Source organism: Crotalus tigris, unplaced genomic scaffold (assembly GCF_016545835.1).
Source record: "Crotalus tigris isolate CLP2741 ecotype Arizona unplaced genomic scaffold, ASM1654583v1 scf7180000017946.1269602, whole genome shotgun sequence".
Taxonomy (NCBI): Eukaryota; Metazoa; Chordata; class Lepidosauria; order Squamata; family Viperidae; genus Crotalus; species Crotalus tigris.
Genome location: NW_024096738.1, coordinates 1,170,195 through 1,187,752, shown reverse-complemented (window position 1 = coordinate 1,187,752; position 17,558 = coordinate 1,170,195). Strand labels below are relative to the sequence as shown.

Sequence of the window (17,558 nt, the reverse complement as noted above, 5' to 3'; positions counted from 1 at the left end):
ATTAGAATTTTGCATGCTGCTCACAAATTTGTCACGTATCTTATTCTTATGCAGGTGCCTTTCTGGGAATCAATATTATACATTGATTGTAATGAGTATCTTAGGAGTGTTCCAATATTTGAGGGGCTGCCACAAAGATGGGAGGGGGCAAACTATTTTCCAAAACCCCAGAAGGCAGGACAAGAAACAATAGATGGAAAATAATCAAGGAGACAAGCAACTTAGAACTAAGGAGAAACTTCCTAATAGTGAGAACAATTAACAATTGTTAATTAACCAATGGAATGCCTCGCCTCCAGAAGTTGTGGGTGCTCCATCTCTGGAGGCTTTTAAGAGACTTGTCCTGAATGATATGGGGTCTCCTGCTCATGCAAGGAGCTAAATGAACTCCAAATTTCCTTCCAACTCTGTTTTTTTATGTCCTATGAGATAAATATTTACTGGGCTACAGAAAGCAAGTTCTTGGGGGTTGTTGATCCTTTTCTTATTTTGGACTAATCATATGTTTTTCTGAATGGACTTGGCACCTATTTCCTTTTCCTTTGACCTCTGTGATCAAAGCTTTAGCAAATTCAATTAGGAAATATAGGTCTCTAGTTAGATTTCTCCATCACAGACATCCCTGCTAAAAAGCGTTTACTCTAGCTGACCAGATTTTAAAAATATAAATAAACTACCAGCAAATCCAGCTCAATTTCTAACATCTATATGAGCATAAGATGTGATGGGAGGTTTTTTTTGGGCAGTCCTTGATGTAAGATTCCTTCACCCTTGTTATTATTTCAGCTAGAATTTCCAGAGAACTGAACATAAACATCGATTTCTCAACAGCAATTCCTTTAAATCAATTTAAAGGAATTGTTGTTCAGAAATCGATGTTTATGCCTTGGCATTTGGGGCCTCCAAATTCACCTCAGAATGCTGCTGGCTATATAAGGACCATCTGAGGAAGTCTGGCTTGCTTGCCGCGCAGTTCCCCAGTGGACAATTTTTAGAGGCTGAATTCGCCCACGCTACCTCATAGTCACGTTCAGTGAAAAGTTACTGTTCTTAAAATAGGTTTTGCAGCACCACGGTTGCTATGATACCATGGGAAGGGGGAGGGGAGGAGTTGGAAAGCCAACCCATGAATAATCGTGGGCATATTACCAGCCTCTCACATTGTGCAGTGGTTCTATCTTCTTCTCTCTCTTTTTCCTCTGCTCTATTCAATGCAGGCATTTGATGAAACCTCCACTTGAAGAGCTGAAACCAACCCCTATGGGGGGAAAATTCCACCTGCTTTACGGAGGGAAGCTGCATCTGTAAAATGCTGCTGCATGGGCTTAAGAGAGTAACGGCTGAGGTCTTGATGGAGAAAAGTTGCTGATGTACAGTATTTTGCAGCCAAAGAGTTGTCCCTCGGTTCTAGCCATGCCCAGGTGGAACTGGGAATAATTTTGGTTAAAAGACTCAGGAATGCCAGTTATTGAATTAGATGGCTGGATAATCTGATGCCATTTAAATTCAATCCCCCAGTCCAAAAAAGGTGGTAATTTTTAAAAAAGTAAAAAGTGAAGGGCTGTGCATGCTTTGAGAAGGATTCAGAAGAAGTGTTCTGATATTTTCAGCTTTCTCTACAAGCTGGAAAAAAACGATGCAGCTGCTTTTAGAGGCAGGCTAAAAGGTAATCCGTTGGCCCTTCAAAGAAACTGCATCCTTTCCTCAGATATAAATGGAAGTATTTCTTTTTTAGACAATCACTATCTCTCAGCATGATCAACTTCACAGGGTGGTTGTTTGGGGTAAATATGAGAGAAGGAATACTAGGCATGCTATCTTCCACTCATGAAAGAAACAAACAGGATATCAATGTAACAATAAACAAATATTAAAGAGGGGGTGAGAGAGAGAGAGAGAGAGAAGGATCAGGGTGTTGAGTCAGAAATATCAAAATGGTAGCCACAACAATGCAATCAACCTGTCAGAAGCACAAAAAATAAGTGAAGTGTTAATTGCACTGTCTTGACCACCATCTTGACTTTTTTGACTCCCCCCACCCCGAGTCCAGAATTTTAGAAAGTTTAAGGGGAAAATCCAGAATTTTGGAAAGTTTAAAGGAAAAATCAAGAAATTTGGAAAGTTTAAGGGGAAAATCAAGAATTTTGGAAAGCTTAAGGGAAAAATCCAGAATTTTGGAAAGCTTAAGGGGAAAATTTATAGTGAGTTGATTGGCGAAATGTCTTTGAATTATTTGAAATGCTTTTTTTCAGATTTCTTCCCATCTGGGCTGAATGAGATAAACTGCCAGTGGGCCCACTTTCTACCTCTTCAATATTTGTGTCTGTCTTCCTTCCATTCCTTTTCAAGCCTCCATACAATTTTTCTCATCTCAGTGGAATTTTGTTTTGACTACTTTATAACTGTTCTGTTCCAAATAAATCAGGCCAGTAGCTCTCTTCCTTATTCCAGATGGTGGAGTGTTTTTTCCCCTAACACTCAATCAAAGTTTCCCTTTCAGAACACAAGAATCTGAGCAGTGCCCTGCTGCATCAGATCCATGACCCATATAGACCAGCAGTCTCTTCTCTCAATGACCAACCAACTGCCCAAGGAAGTCTATTAGTCTTGCAGCAGGAGACTAAGTCTTCAGAAGCAGTCACACTATCATGAAGGCTAATAGACATTGAGCCCCATGATCTTCATAAATTGATCCAACCCTTTTTTTGAAGACAACCAAGATGGTACCCAGCACAACATCTTGTGAAAGCAAATTCCAAAGTTAAAAATTCCTTTCTGTAACTAAAGTCCATATTTCATGCTCTGCACTCTGGAATATTAAAGAAGAGTTCTTGGTCATTTTCTGCACAACATCCTTCAAGTATTTCAAAAATACTAACATATGTTCCACTCAGCTATCTTTTCTCAAGACTAAAGATACCTAGTTCCCTCAAACATTCCTTGTAATAGTTTCATATGACCAATTCTCTTGTGAATTTGATGTCTTTCTCTTCTTTGTCTCTGCTAAACCATACTTCTCTTCCCAAAGCGCCACCACTTGAGAAAATCTGTTGAAGGATATGGAGATTGGAATCTGCCCCATCCTATATTTGAGTATTATCATCTTTTTTAGGATTCATTAAATAGCTAAGATGTTACAAAATACAAGGAACACACTATGGCCCTTTAAGCATTGGTTGAGTAACCCTGAAATTGTTTAAAAGGCAGATTTAAATTTAGAATTCACTGACTCTTCTTTGGAGCTACATTCTTCAAAACACACTCAACATCAAGATACATGCATTACAATATCCAAATTATGTATCAGTGATGCTCATTCTCTACTTAATATATGGTCAGTGCAAAGGCAAGGCATTGATATTTAAAGCTGATGGGTCAATAGCTCCTATGATCCACTGATTACAACAATACCCTCATTCGAATTGGGATCCAACTGGAAGTTTGGGAGAAGGGGGATGGAGGGAGACCTACTTCTTTAGATAATTGCATAAATCAATGTGATATGACAGAATCTCAAGGGGCTTCAAGATTTAATGCACTCTGCTTGGCATAATATTGCAGATCTGAAAGACACCAATTATTGCATTAAAGTAGAATTTAATTGTGAAAGGCTAGGATGTAATTGCTGCCTATCTTGCTTTAATCAGAACAGGTCTATGAATAGTTATTAAAAGAGACACTATAGGTGAATTTTAATAAGGGACCTAACATCACTAAAATTGTAAAATAAACCCTTGAGACCCCAGACATCTCTTGTAAAGGACTGACATGGCTATATAAGTCTGCTCTTGGCAAACCATTATTTGCCCTCTCCTGCCTATATGACATAGGAAATAGAAGATTCCAGTATGACAACCACAATAGTCTCTGGCAGTGATAACAACAACAAGAAGACCTATCATACCTTAGGTCACACTGTATTTATTGTTTTGTACTAGATGCTTGTTGTTTTGGAGAAATCCCAATTCTTAGAGATTCTGACATTACTATTAAAGACAAGGACCTCTGGGAAAATACATTTCCTGGGGATCTAATATATTGCCCAAGCAATATCCCAGATCCTTAAAGCAGCTATCCAAAAAAGCCGTTCTAAAATCAAATCTTAACTTGATCCTGAGTTGCTGAAATGAATGAACCAATGCATAAACATCTGGTTTAGTTTGGTAGCCCGAAACAAGGTATTTGATACCTAAAAAACAGGTCCTCAACTTACAACAGTTCATTTAATGACCGAAGTTACAACAGCACTGAAAAAAGTGTTTTATGACCATTTTTCACACTTACGACCTTTGCAGCATCCCTGTGGTCACATGATCAAAATGCAGACACTTGGCAACCAGTTCATATTTATGACAGTTGCAGTATCCTGGGGGCCACGTGATCCCCTATTTGTGACCTTCTGACAAGCAAAGTCAATGGGGAAGCCAGATTCATTTAACAACCGTTTTACTAACTTAATAATTGCACTGATTCACTTAACAACTGTGGCAAGAAAAGTCATAAACTGGGACAAAACTCACCTAACAAATGTCTCGCTTAGCAAAGAAATTTTGGGCTCAATTGTGGTCATTAGTTGAGGACTACCTGTATTCTTGGACAGCTTTATAGAAATGCATCTCAAGTTTTCACACAGCATAAACCTCCTAGGAACCACGCAGGGATGTAACTCAAGGCAAGACATCTTGCCATCCTGAGCATCTTCAAAGAAGGACTGTTTGGAAGACTCATCATCCCTCTGGATCCAATTATTGTGTAGTCAACATGGGACAATATTTTTCACTGCAATGTCAGCCAAAAATATCAATTGATGTTAATAATCTCTGGCCTCATTCCTAGAGTCATTTATCCCATTCCTTTATGGCCATGCATCCTTTTTCTTTTTTAGCTTTATCATCACACAAATGCAATAACAACCACAGAACTAAAAGACACAAAATAGCATAAATTGATAGATGTGCTGAGTAGCCACCAGCCTTGCGCAGAAGTCAGATGGAAACAGGGGTTCATCCACATAACCTATGACCATAATGACAACAGGAAAATTGGTGGTGGAGGGGAAGACACAAAAGTAGGGAATTGCCAAGGGCATGAAGATGGTGATGGGACTAGAGTTTTCTCCCCTGAGCCATCCCACTCAAATTTTTATCATGGACCCAGAGACAGTCTAATCTGAAACAACAAAAAAAAAATTCTACTAGGCCCAACTAAGCTTCCTTCAAGAAAATATTTGTTAATATTCTGCTTTTTATCCTTCATTATGAGGTGATAGAATTTTAGAAATGTCCAGTTACAGTACAGCACAACCAGTGATTTCAAGAAAGAGGTACCCCTTTTTAAACTATTCGCATATTGTATCTACATTCAAAGCACTAATAAAGACTGTCCAAGTGATTCTAACATCATTTGTCAGGTTTATACCATGCACATGTATTTGATATTCTTTCAAAGTGGAGTTTTATTATCATATATGACCAGGAGGTGAATCTGGAATATATCTCCCAGGTTCTAAAGGTGTTTGAGGTTTACAAAATTAAGGGGCCTTTCTGTAGGAAAAAAATAATAATCAAGGGTTGATAGCCATGTTTGAAGAAAAAAGATTTACAGGAGAGAATTAAAAAATCCAGAACATAGAAGGCTGAAGAGAGGCAGAACTGCAAGGGAAGTGAATCCTTGGGGTGTGAGTTGACAAAGCAAGGGAACATTATGCAAGGCACCATGGCAGAGTGCACAAAGATTGGAGTGTAGAATAATGAGGCTCCAAACCTTATCCCAACAGAGTGAAATCATGTCCTTTAATTCCTAATGTCAGCTTGAGGTGGTTTGGAATCCATAGCTTGTTTTACTCAACTCAATATTGGCTTCCCAAAACTCTCCTAGCAAAAGATTGCAAGCATTGTGATTATATCAAATCTAGAGAGTCCCAGTTTGAAGAAGGCTCTGTTAACAGGAAAAAGAAAGAGAGAGAAGCAAGGGGGGAGGATAAACTGGACACCTTTACACCTTCATTATGAACATAAAAAAGGGCAATAATTTAAGATGACAAGCAGAAGCCACTAATTTTAATACTGTTCGTGATAAGCAAGTGATATGTAGTCATTATGATTGCATAGAACTTTATCCTCTTCTCCATAAAATTTGTCAATTACATTTTTAATGTTAATGGAGTTGGCAGCTACCACTGCATTTTCTGAACCTGAATTCTCTAGTTTCATTATGCACTGCACTTCCTTTCAATCATCCTCAATTTCCCCCTGTGTAGTCTTGCATGATAATGACAAGAGAGAAATGATTCTCTTTCCTCTCCCCAAAGCATGCAAAATATTATTCATATCCATCTCTTCCTAGTTCACTCCACCTTTTCCCTTAATTTATGGGACTACAGCCATGTGTCTGAACCCTTAGGCAGAATAGGGCAACGTAGCAGATCCTGGAGAGTGCAAGTGAGATGAAAAGTATGTATGAGTATCACAGCTAAGACCCTATTCTGAAAGACAACAGAATCAGAGAATTCTGAAATGTTCATTGTACTTATTTATTAAATTTATATGCTATTGAAGCAATTCTGGGCGGCTTCATAGAATTCTATGAACCATAGAACTGGGGCAAGTAACCCATTAAGGTTAGCCTTCTGTTTAGTGCAGGAAATGAAATAAAATTCATCTGCAGCGTGACCAACAACTGTATAATGGAATTTTAGTGAGTGCCATTTCTCTTCCTTTGCTTCAGGCAACATACTATATTGAATCAGCTCCGCATTCCTGCTGCCCTTTTCTGGACCTTCTCTATATGTGCTAAGCCATCCAGCATCATTATTTAACAGCAAAGTCATCTCTAGGTTCTTGGAGGAAGGAGGGGATACAATACCACAAAGATCACTTTCACTTGCCTTGTTCCATAATTTCCAGGAGGCCTTTCTTAATTAGCTCGTCCCGGCCTTGCCTTGTGGATGTCTTCTTCTCTAACACTGCAAAAAGGGGGGTGAGTATGATCAACATGGAACATCAGAGTTGACAGTCAATGGAAATGAATAGTCTAAGAAGACTGCATGAATGAATGAAGGATGTCTGGCTTGAAATATGGCATAATAAATGGAAGACCACCAGTAATAGTAATTTTTTCCTCTGTTTTATGCAAACTGCACCAATGATTCCTAATTTTTGTATTCCATTCTTCATCAAGTAGTTCAGGGAACTATTTCAATGATTTAGAGCTAGCAGTCGTTCTTAAACCAGCATCTTTTAGACAAGTTGGATAAAACCAGCAAGTCAACATTAGCAGAAGGTAGTGAAAATTACATTGAAGCAAGTCAGGTCAGGACAATCTGATTTAGGATACAAATCCAATTTTTCCAAGTTGACTTTAAACACTACACCAAACTGGTTATATATTTTGCTTTCTGTAATCAAATTGAACCCATGCCTTTCTCCTAATCCTCTATGGGGACTAAATCATATCTCTAAGGCTTTCACATCTCATTATCACACTCAAGGAGATGACCTAAAGCAAGGTTGCATTTTTTTTTTCTGGGCCAGGATTGGTCTATGCTGGGAATAGGCTAGGACCCTGGTATACTAGGCCAAAATTAGGAATAGAACTAGGACAAAAATTAAATTTGATTTCATTTACATTAAAATATAATTAAAATGAAATATAGTTACTGCAATTATTCCTTAGTCATGGACTTAACTGTTTTCTCCTTTTCTCACATTATTAATTACAACTTGCTAACAGATTTCATTTATTTAGATCCTACCTTTATTATTTTTACAAATAACTCAAGACACAAACATATCCAACACACCTTTCTCCTCCTATTTTCCCCACAACAACAACCCTGTGAGATGGGCTGACAGAGAATAACTGGCCCAAGGTCACCCAGAGGGCTTCCATGGCTAAGGTGGGACTTGAACTCATAGTTTCTCGATTTCTAGCCTGGTGCCTTAATCATTAGACCAAACCAAATCAAACTAGACTAAACCTTAACCACTAGACCACTTTTGAATTGGTATGCTCTAAGGGCCATACCAAAAATTTTACGGAATCAACAGATGCTCAAGTTGTCTATCTGTGTTCAGTGCCAGGTCAAGTGTTCATGCAAGACTATCTTGATTGACAGTATCACCTCCCACCAATGTAAAGATTGGCAGTTTTAGAATGATTCAGAAGGAGAGGCAGCATTGGTACCCCAGGCCAATAGCTACTTACCTTAGCCCAAAGCTGGCCCTTTCTGTGTCATCATGGGAAATGCTTGGTTTATAGCTCAGCTAAAATAATTAATATACCACTTATTGCCTACCCATCACTAAAAACTATTCCAACTGGTTAAAACCCCACTTGGAGGGCACTGGTTTTCCCACCTTCTGTCACAGCTTTTAGCTGGACCAAGAGATAATAGGATGACTCCAATTTCAAATAATGTATAGTGAACATACAGTAAGCATAAGATCATATCATAGCACTGTGCAATTTCTAAAATGCAGAATGTCCCACAGTTGTCTCCATGGGTTGAAGCACAACTATTGCTCAGTGGTGCTGTCAGTGCCAGAAAAACACACATGTGGGGACTATGATGTTTAGGAGAACCCAATAGATTTTTAAGAGCTCATTGGTAGCATTTTGAGATAGGAGGTGATAGCTTCCTTCCAATAAAAGAGGAAGGATGATGAAAGAGGTATAAAGCTGGAGGGAACCAACAGGTCTTGCTGGGAGATGTTTAGACTAAACTGCAAGCAGGAAATCTCAGTTTGGTTTATAGTTTGCCAGAGCCACAAAATAAAGCACTGATGGGCCCTAAGTTCTCTATAGGAACACGGATGTTTTACTTTGCTGGCCCAGGTGAAGCTGTTCATAGTTAGATAGGTCTATTGGCAGCTCTCTGGAAAAGGGATCACAAGAAGCAAGAATATTTTGGACGAGAGCGAGTTAGACTACGTGTGATTCTTCCTCATTAATATCATCACAAATATAAAAGCATAAACTACAAACCATTATGACAGGGTCACCCCGGAGAGAAGAGAGAAATCTAGATGGATGATGATGATGATGATATGATGAAGATGATGATGGAAACACAAAGATAAATATAATAGATAGATGATAAACAGATGATAGATGATGAGAGAGAGAGAGAGAGATGATTGATAAGAGATAGATAGATAGATAGATAGATAGATAGATAGATAGATAGATAGATATACAGACAGAGACAGAGACAGAGATAGACATGGAGAGAAATAGAGGTAGGCAGATGGAAATGAAGATGAAAAGTTAAAGAGAAGGAAAAAAGATATGGAGGAGGAGAAGGAGGAGGGAGAAGGAGATGGAGTTGGACAGAGTAGAGAGATCAAATCAAATCTGACATTTTTAGCTTTGTTTGAAATCATCTAAGTTGAACTAGATATTGCCACATTGTCCTTTGTCAGCCTAAAAATAACATTTTGGTGAAAATGGTTGATGTGGAGACATATCCAAGACTTTTCTGAAGCTTCAGGCTGTGTATCACTGTTTTAAATGCTGTCAAATCTAATAGAGTATTTTTTTTCCTGAACTATAATACGTTAGCCTTTTTAAAAAAATTGTCATAAGGTTTCTTCTTTTTCCTGTTTAGGTTTTTTGCTAGTTATTGTGGACTGTCTCCAAATTTTTATTTTCTTTGATTTATCATAAACCCTGAATGTGGCCCCTCAAAGCCATTTATCCTAAGTATTTTATCTATATCTCTACTGAAATCTCCTGCTTTGCCCGCAAATTAGCACTCTTGGCAGCCATACTACAGGTAATCCTCATTTAATGACCAGTTGCTTAGCAACTGTTTGAAGTTGTGACAGACCCCCCCCCCAAATGTATTTATTTCAAAGTTCCACATACCCCCTCCCCCACAATGCCTTGATTGCATTTTGTGTGCTTGGCAATCAGCTTGCGTTTACAGCTGTTTGCAGCATCCCACAATCACGTGACGACAATTTTTGACACTTTTTACCACTTGCTGGATTTACTCCCAGTTTCTGAGGGGGAAAAAAACATCCAGTGGGTATAATGAATTCATTTGACTGTGGCATTTGCTTAACAATGGCAGCAGTTGCTTAATGATCACCACATAAGGTCATAAAATTGGGCTTGGTCACATGGCGATCCACTTAATGACTGCCATAACTTACAACAATAAATCTGGGCTCAGTTTTGGTGGTAAGTCAAGGACTACCTGTACCAATTTCTTAAATGGAGGGGGTGTTTCTGACATCTAGAAGGAAAAATTTCCTTGGATAATAAAGTCAATGTGTACAGAGAGAGGGAACGCAACAATCCCCAGGTACCAGTGTGCCTGCAGACCTATCTCTGTCGCCAGCCTCTTTGATTTCTTTTATTTCCGAGTCAATTTTGACTTCTGGCAACTACATGAACAAGTCTGGGTGATTTTCTTAGTAATTTCTTTGGAAGTGCTTGCCATGGCCACCTTCTTCCTTTGAGGAGAGAAGCTGACTGGCCCAACGTCACTCAGTTTTCTTCACGCCTCAGACAGGACTAGAACTCATAGAAACTCTTTGTTTCTAACTTGTTCCTTTGACCACTCCTCCAACTTGGCTTTCTCCTATTTAATTACCTGCTTGCTTTACTGTATTTATATGTCACCTGATAGAATCTCTCTATTGTCTGTAGTTAATTTTTAAAAATAGGAGGCTGGTAGGCTGTGGAGTAAAGCACCAGCTTTTAGCACCAGCTTTCTCAGCAATGCCCCGTGTAGGCTTCAGACATTCTTCCAAAATAAAACACAAACACATGTCACCCAATCTTGTTTGGAGAGGGGCGTATCTGCTGAGAAAGAGAAAGAGAAAGAAAAAGAGAAAGAAAAAGAGAAAGAAAGAAAAGCATGCTGGGATAAAAAGGAATCATCCAGAAATGGACATGGGAATCTGCATTCTTCTAAATGAATATTCTGCACCTCCTTACATCCATGATGTCAGTCATTTGTGAACAGGTGAACCTCCTCTGATGATGTCCATGTTGGGAAAGTGTCCATGAGATGTTCATGATATTCCAACCAAATGTCTATGGAGAGTCTCAGTCATCCAAGTCATAGTCATTCCAAAGATGCTTTTTCAAGAGGCAACTGGATTTCCTTGTTTATCTTTGAAGACTTTCACTTCTCATCCAAGAAGCTTCTTCAGCTCTGACTATATGATGGGGAATGGCAGGCTTTATACTCCTTGCAGACAGCTGGTCATTTGCATTCTTTTAGCAAGTCATTAATGCTACTTGGAGGCTTATCTGTCCCCTCAGGGTCACCTGAGTAGTGCAAATGGGTGTGGAGCCTTCTTGGAACTGTTCAAAGGACTGTGTTGTAGACTGGAAACAGATGATGTCATAAACCTCCAGGTGGCCTCAATGACTCTCTACTGAGCCGAGGTGGCACAGCAGTTAGAGTGCAGTACTGCAGGCCACTTTAGCTGACTGTGTTCAGCAGGTCAGCGGTTCAAATCTCACCGGCTCAAGGTTGACTCAGTTGGGGGCAATGTATATATATATATATATATATATATATATATATATATATATATATATATACACACACACACACACACACACACATTACTTACTGGTGTACACTGCTTAGAGAGTGCTTGCACTTAAAGCGGTATATAAGTCTCATAAATAAATAAATAAATAAATAAATAAAAGAATGCAAATGGCCAGCTGTCTGCAAGAAATACAAATCCTGCCATTCCCCACCACCCAGTCAGAGCTAAAGAAGCTTCTTGGATGAGAAGCAAAATGTCTTTAAAGAAAAACAAGGAAGTCCAGTTGCTTCATGAAAAAGCATCTTTGGGATATTCCAACCAGTTCAATGGCTCCAAAATATTGTCTGATCAGCTTAGGTTTCTTGTTTTAAAAGCAAATTGTGGATTGCAGATCTTTCAGAAACTCAAAGAACTGCTGATAATTGGAGTCAATAATGTTGCACAACTTAGTTTATCATACAGTAATATAAGGCAATTCCCAACAACATACTTTTGCTGAATGTTGCAGAATTTTGAAGAAATGTAGCAAATAAAGCTATATTAAGATGCGGCCTTCAAATCCTTCACTGTCTTGGCTACTCCAGACCTTTGGTGTGTTCACAGAGAATGGAGGCCTAAAGTAAGGCAAGATCATGAAAGATCAGTGGTGCAAGATCTCATGCTGCTGATCTCACAGTACTTTAAGATTCTGTTCTCTGGAATAGAGTACAGAACTGAAGCCGGGGGAGGCTTTCGCGTGCGTCCAGAGGCTGATCCAGACATCAGAGGCCTTTTCCAGGCCACTGCCATCTGAAGAAATGTAGCAAATAAAGCTATATTAAGGTGCGGCCTTAAAATGTTTAGTTTGCTAAAGGTCAGTCTATCAGGCTATCATATCAGGTACAGAGACAGTAAAACAGTTATCAACCTTTATAATATAAGCTGTGAATCTTTACAAAATTAAGGTTGAAGAATTTTATCAATGAAGTTGAACATGGCTGAAGGCTACATTGTGAAATTAATTCCCAAAGTAATTAGAGGATATTTATTTTAAACTCATTTCTTCATTCGTTTTGAACCAGAGGAGGCCATCTAACAGATTGAAAACCAACCAGAACCATTGAACTTATTCTGTACCTATACATTACTCTTATTTTGTACTGAAGGGGTGGAACTTTAACATACAAGCTGAGTACAGGTGATCCCTGAGTTGTGAGCGCTTCCATAACGAACGTTCAAAGTTATGCAATAAACACCCCCCGGTGTTTACAAAAAGTCCCAAAATTACAAATGTTGTTGCACCACAGAGGTCATTCACTCTTACGAATGACCACAGTGGCATTGCAACATTCACCCTGGCTATTCCCTCCCTCCCTCCACCACCCCGGGTCTCCCTAAGCACTAGGGAGGTCTGCAGTAGCCAAGACAGTGAAGGATTTTGATCTTTGCGTGATGAGTATGTTTTAAAAATAAACTGTGGATTGCAGATCTTTCAGAAGAACTGGATTGCAGATGTTTCAAAGAACTGCTGATAATTGGAGTCAATAATGTGGCACAACTTAGTTTATTGTAATATACAGTAAGACAATTCCCAACAACATACTTTTGCTGAATGTTGCAGAATTTTGAAGAAATGTAGCAAATAAAGCTATATTAAGATGCGGCCTTAAAATCCTTCACTGTCTTGGCTACTCCAGACCTTCGGTGTGTTCACAGAGAATGGAGGCATAAAAGTAAGGCAAGATCATGAAAGATCAGTGGTGCAAGATCTCATGCTGCTGATATCACAGTACTTTAAGATTCTGTTCTCTGGAATAGAGTACAGAACTGAAGCCGGGGGAGGCTTTGGCGTGCGTCCAGAGGCTGATCCAGACATCAGAGGCCTTTTCCAGGTCACTGCCATCTGGAAAAGAGGCTGGGGGATGCTGGGCATTGGTGGCCTTTTCTGGGCTGCTGCTGCCTGGAAAGGAGGCTGGGGGACACTTCCGCGAGCCTCGAGAAGTCTGTTCTTGGCCTTGGAGGCCTCCTCCAGGCCTCCAAGGCCCAGAATGGAGGCCATGAGTGGCGGCTTCGTGCTTCTGGAGGTCCATTCTGGGCCTCGGAGGCCTCCCTCTGCTCTTGTCAGGAGCAGAGAAAGAAAAGTGAGGCTGGAGAGGAGACATATCTTCACAAGGTAAGTGACCCGGCACGGCAGGATTGGGCAGGGAAACAATTGTGGGACCCTGGAAGAAGGAGCATGAAGCATCTCATTGAGGGCTTGGGTGGTCTGAAGCAGATGGCCTGTTCCCTTACGAGGCCCTTCATGGCCTTCCCCACCCTGAATTACCTCATGTTCAGTTAACGAGCCACACATTCACCCACACATTAAATTAGTTAATATGTGGGTGAAAGCTGAGAGTGAATCACGTTCAACGTAGGAGATTCACTCCTACGAATCCTCAAGTTATGAATGGGATTGATTACATTCATAACTCAAGGACTACCTATATGCCACTAGTTAGCATTTGGCAATCCCTTGTCACAAAGAAAAAAGCAAACACTGTAGTCGCATTTGAAATCAACAGGGATGGCAAGAAAAAATAATAATAGAAAGGTGAGATTTCCTAATTAATACGTAGAGGCACGTGACTAACCAGCTCCTTGGTAGTTCTGTGTTGAACTTTAAAATAAATTATATATGAGGAAAACATGGATTCTAATGTCTGTCTGTCTGTCTGTCTGTCTGTCTCTCTCTCTCTCTCTCTCTCTCTGTCTCTTTCTCTCTATCTATCTATCAATCGTGTGTGTGTGTGTGTGTGTGTGTGTGTGTGTGTGTGTGTTCATATGTAAACACACAGGCTTTTTTCCTCTTTCAATTATCAAGGGAATTGGTTAGGAACTAGACTAGACTCTTTACAATCCTGAGTTTCTGAAATGTTTGTTCAACTGCACTTCTGGAATTGTATCAAATACTTCCCACATAGTTTCCATTAAGACACTGGCCTTTGAAATTTGCTTCTTAAAGAATAAAAGCCAAAATTCTCAGGACAGCTGTATTTGGAAACCTAGAGAATCTGCTCTATTTTCTCCACGTTTGAAAACAATGTATGTATGGTCCTGGCACTTTTTCAGATACACAGCAGTCTGCGTCCCAGCCATCCAAGTCCTGCCATTACTTTGCTGTGCCAAACAGGTGATGCCTGCCACTTACCTGTAGACGATTGCTTCAGTTTCTCATTCTTCTTTTTCCTCCACTTCCATGGTTTGAAAATCCTGCCCAACGTGGCTAGTTTGCTATTCCTTCGGACAGGAGGAGTTCGGATCCCTGAGACCAGATATTCAGAACGCACTGCGGGGGATTGATCCATTTCCTCTGAAAAGGGAGTGAGAGAGAACAGTTTTAGTAGTTGAGGAAAGAATAACATCTTGAAGAGATTAAAGTACTGGTAAGGCTTGAAGTTGTGATGGATCGGTGGGTGTCTGGGTTTTTTGTTGTTTTGCAGAGAAATAATGCTTAATTGGGTTCCTATGTTGGAACACACAAAGGAAAAGAAAAGAAAAGCTGGAGTTAACTCCCAATTCTGTTTAACAAGTAAAAATAGCTCATTTGACATTAATGGGAACATTTATTTTCCCCAGTCAATAGCAGACATACTCTGCAATCTATCTCTAGTTGAAGTTCCTCTTTCTCTACTAAAGTCCCAGTTGGTCCCCAGTGCTCACCAGATATGAAAAACCAACCCTACTTTCCAGGAAAAACCACATGATGTGGAAGCATGAAAGGGGTTTGACCCTTTCTCGGGCTTGATCCCTAGCATAACAGAGTTCTATTTCAACATTTTATCTGTCTGTCAAGTTTGGAAAGATGCCCAAATCCATAAAAACTCTGGGCAGGATAGAACATTAAATAAGGAAAAGAACAATGTACTGTACATCTACAAGAGAAACATTTAAACTAACATAAAATCTTATAAAGGGCTTGAGTAGGGAGTAAGGAAGATGACCTTGACAGAAATGTACAGAAACTGTTGCCTAGGCAAAAGGAGATGAAGGACTTTTAAAGTGCAGAACAAAATAACATTTGGAAAGGGTTCAGGCAGATACATCCCTAATTTACTGAAGTATATGGAGAAGGACAAAAAACAGTCAACCAAACTTGCAATGTTCTATCATTATAGCCAATCTCAATAAAAGTAGTTTTAGCCATCCTGCAGAATTGATTTTATGCTCTGCCCTATCTAATGGGGTTGGCAGCTCACCACCCATCCTAAACCCAAAGGCCTGGAGAAACAGCCGTGTTATAATGCTGTCAGAGTAGGGGCACTTATAGATCCCTGGAGGAATCCTGTTCCAGAGAGCAGATGTTGGGACCCAAAAAGATATACTTCCCAAGTTCAGATAGTGATATTGCTTGATGGGGCCCATAATATGCCCAATCTGTCCAATTACATAGGATGAGCAGAAACCTTTGGAGGGATAATCCTCAGGTAATCAGACTCCATGCCACAATAGCTTTATGAGTGATAACCAGCAACTTAGATCACATTTAGAAGCTAACTGGCAACCAAGGAACAATGATGTCACATGGGCATATTCAGACATGCCCATTATTGTCTACAGTTGCGGTCTGGGCTGTTGTAGCTTCTAAATCAGGAGTCTCCAACCTTAGCAGCTTTATGACTTGCTGACTGAGGAATTCTGGGTATTGCAATCCACAAGTCATAAAGTTGCCAAGGTGGGAAACCCCTGTTCTAAGTGACCTTCAAGGGCATCTCCATATAGAGTTCATTGTAGTAGCCCAAACATAAGGTGATTACCCCATGCATGACGTTCTGAACCAATGTTCAGTGAATGGCACTGGAAAGGAATGAGCATTTTCAGTCACTTTCTCTCAAAAGGATGAAAAGAAATTTTCCAACAAGAAAATTCTGGGGGAATGTTGTTAAAGAGAGGCAACATATACCGATTGGTTGATTGATTTGATTTATTTAATTTATATAGTCATTTATCTCACATACCATATTTTCCGGCATATAGGATGACTCGGCGTATAAGACGACCCCCGACTTTGGCGCCAATTTGCATGCTTTAGAAAATCGTCTTATACGCCGGAAAATACGGTATGTAACTCTAGGCAGCTTATAGTAAAAACTAGAAAAACTACATGAAATACACACAATACAAAAAACTAAAAACATAGCAGATGAGCATCGTATCAGGCATAAAACCTAACTTTACCATAATTAAAACATAGACAAGGATATGTGCCTACGTGTGCATCCTTCCTGTTATAGTATATCTTGTGGGCTTCCAAACTTTAATAAAATCCCAGCACTTGTCATCAGAAGAAAATTATAATTTCTGACTTTTGGGGGGGGGGTCTTTTCTCTTTATGTGCTTTCTTGTTGTATTTTTTTTTTCATTCTCTTTGGTGATTGATCATTTTTACCGTATGCATGTTTGTTTGAAAATGGATTAATAAAACAGTGCATCATGGAAAAAAAGAGAAAGCTTTTTTCTTGAGGATTTTTTTCCAGATTTTTCTTTTTTTAAAAAAAAAAAAAGCAGAAAGGTTGCAATGGGATAGAGATGCAGAACAGGAAAAACAAAAACAGAACTGCATCTTGTGCAATTTAGCAAGAGCAAAAGGAAAGGAAAAATACTAAAACATTTCAAACCAATCCAAAGACTCTCAGATGTAATGAGGTAGAAAAACAGAAGCCACTTTTGTAAGGGTTTTACAGAGGGTAGATTCAGCCCAATATTAGCATAATCACCATGCTATTTTTAGCTAAATTTCATACAAGGCCAGACATGCTATTAAGATAGAAGATGTCTAAAAATGTGCAAGGACACACAAGTCCAAATGCAACATCTCCTTACAAATAAACTGTTACAGTTTTAGATGAACAAAACCTCCACCCAACAGCTACAGTCCTTTCAAAATTATCCTTGCTCTGTGGGTCAAAAGTGATTTTTTAAAAAAAAAAAAAAAAAAGCATATTTATAGTCAAGCAAGAAAAAGTTATAGTTGTGACTAGGGATGTACAAAACCTTCTCTACAGAGTCCCAAAGGTGCTTTTT

At 39.4% G+C, this 17,558-nt stretch overlaps 1 protein-coding gene across 3 annotated transcripts in view; it reads right to left on the bottom strand.

The window, feature by feature from the left end:
- LOC120308737 (phosphatase and actin regulator 3-like) overlaps window positions 1–14,842 on the bottom strand; it is a 60,149-nt gene extending 45,307 nt beyond the window's left edge. For all 3 annotated transcript variants that reach the window (XM_039345197.1, XM_039345198.1, XM_039345196.1), the window contains exons 1-2: window positions 14,686–14,842; window positions 6,887–6,964 (exon numbers count right to left, since the gene is read on the bottom strand). In XM_039345197.1, coding sequence (XP_039201131.1) covers window positions 6,887–6,964; window positions 14,686–14,842 — 235 coding nt within the window. The remainder of the gene's footprint in view (window positions 1–6,886; window positions 6,965–14,685) is intronic.
- Window positions 14,843–17,558: the final 2,716 nt, after the last annotated feature.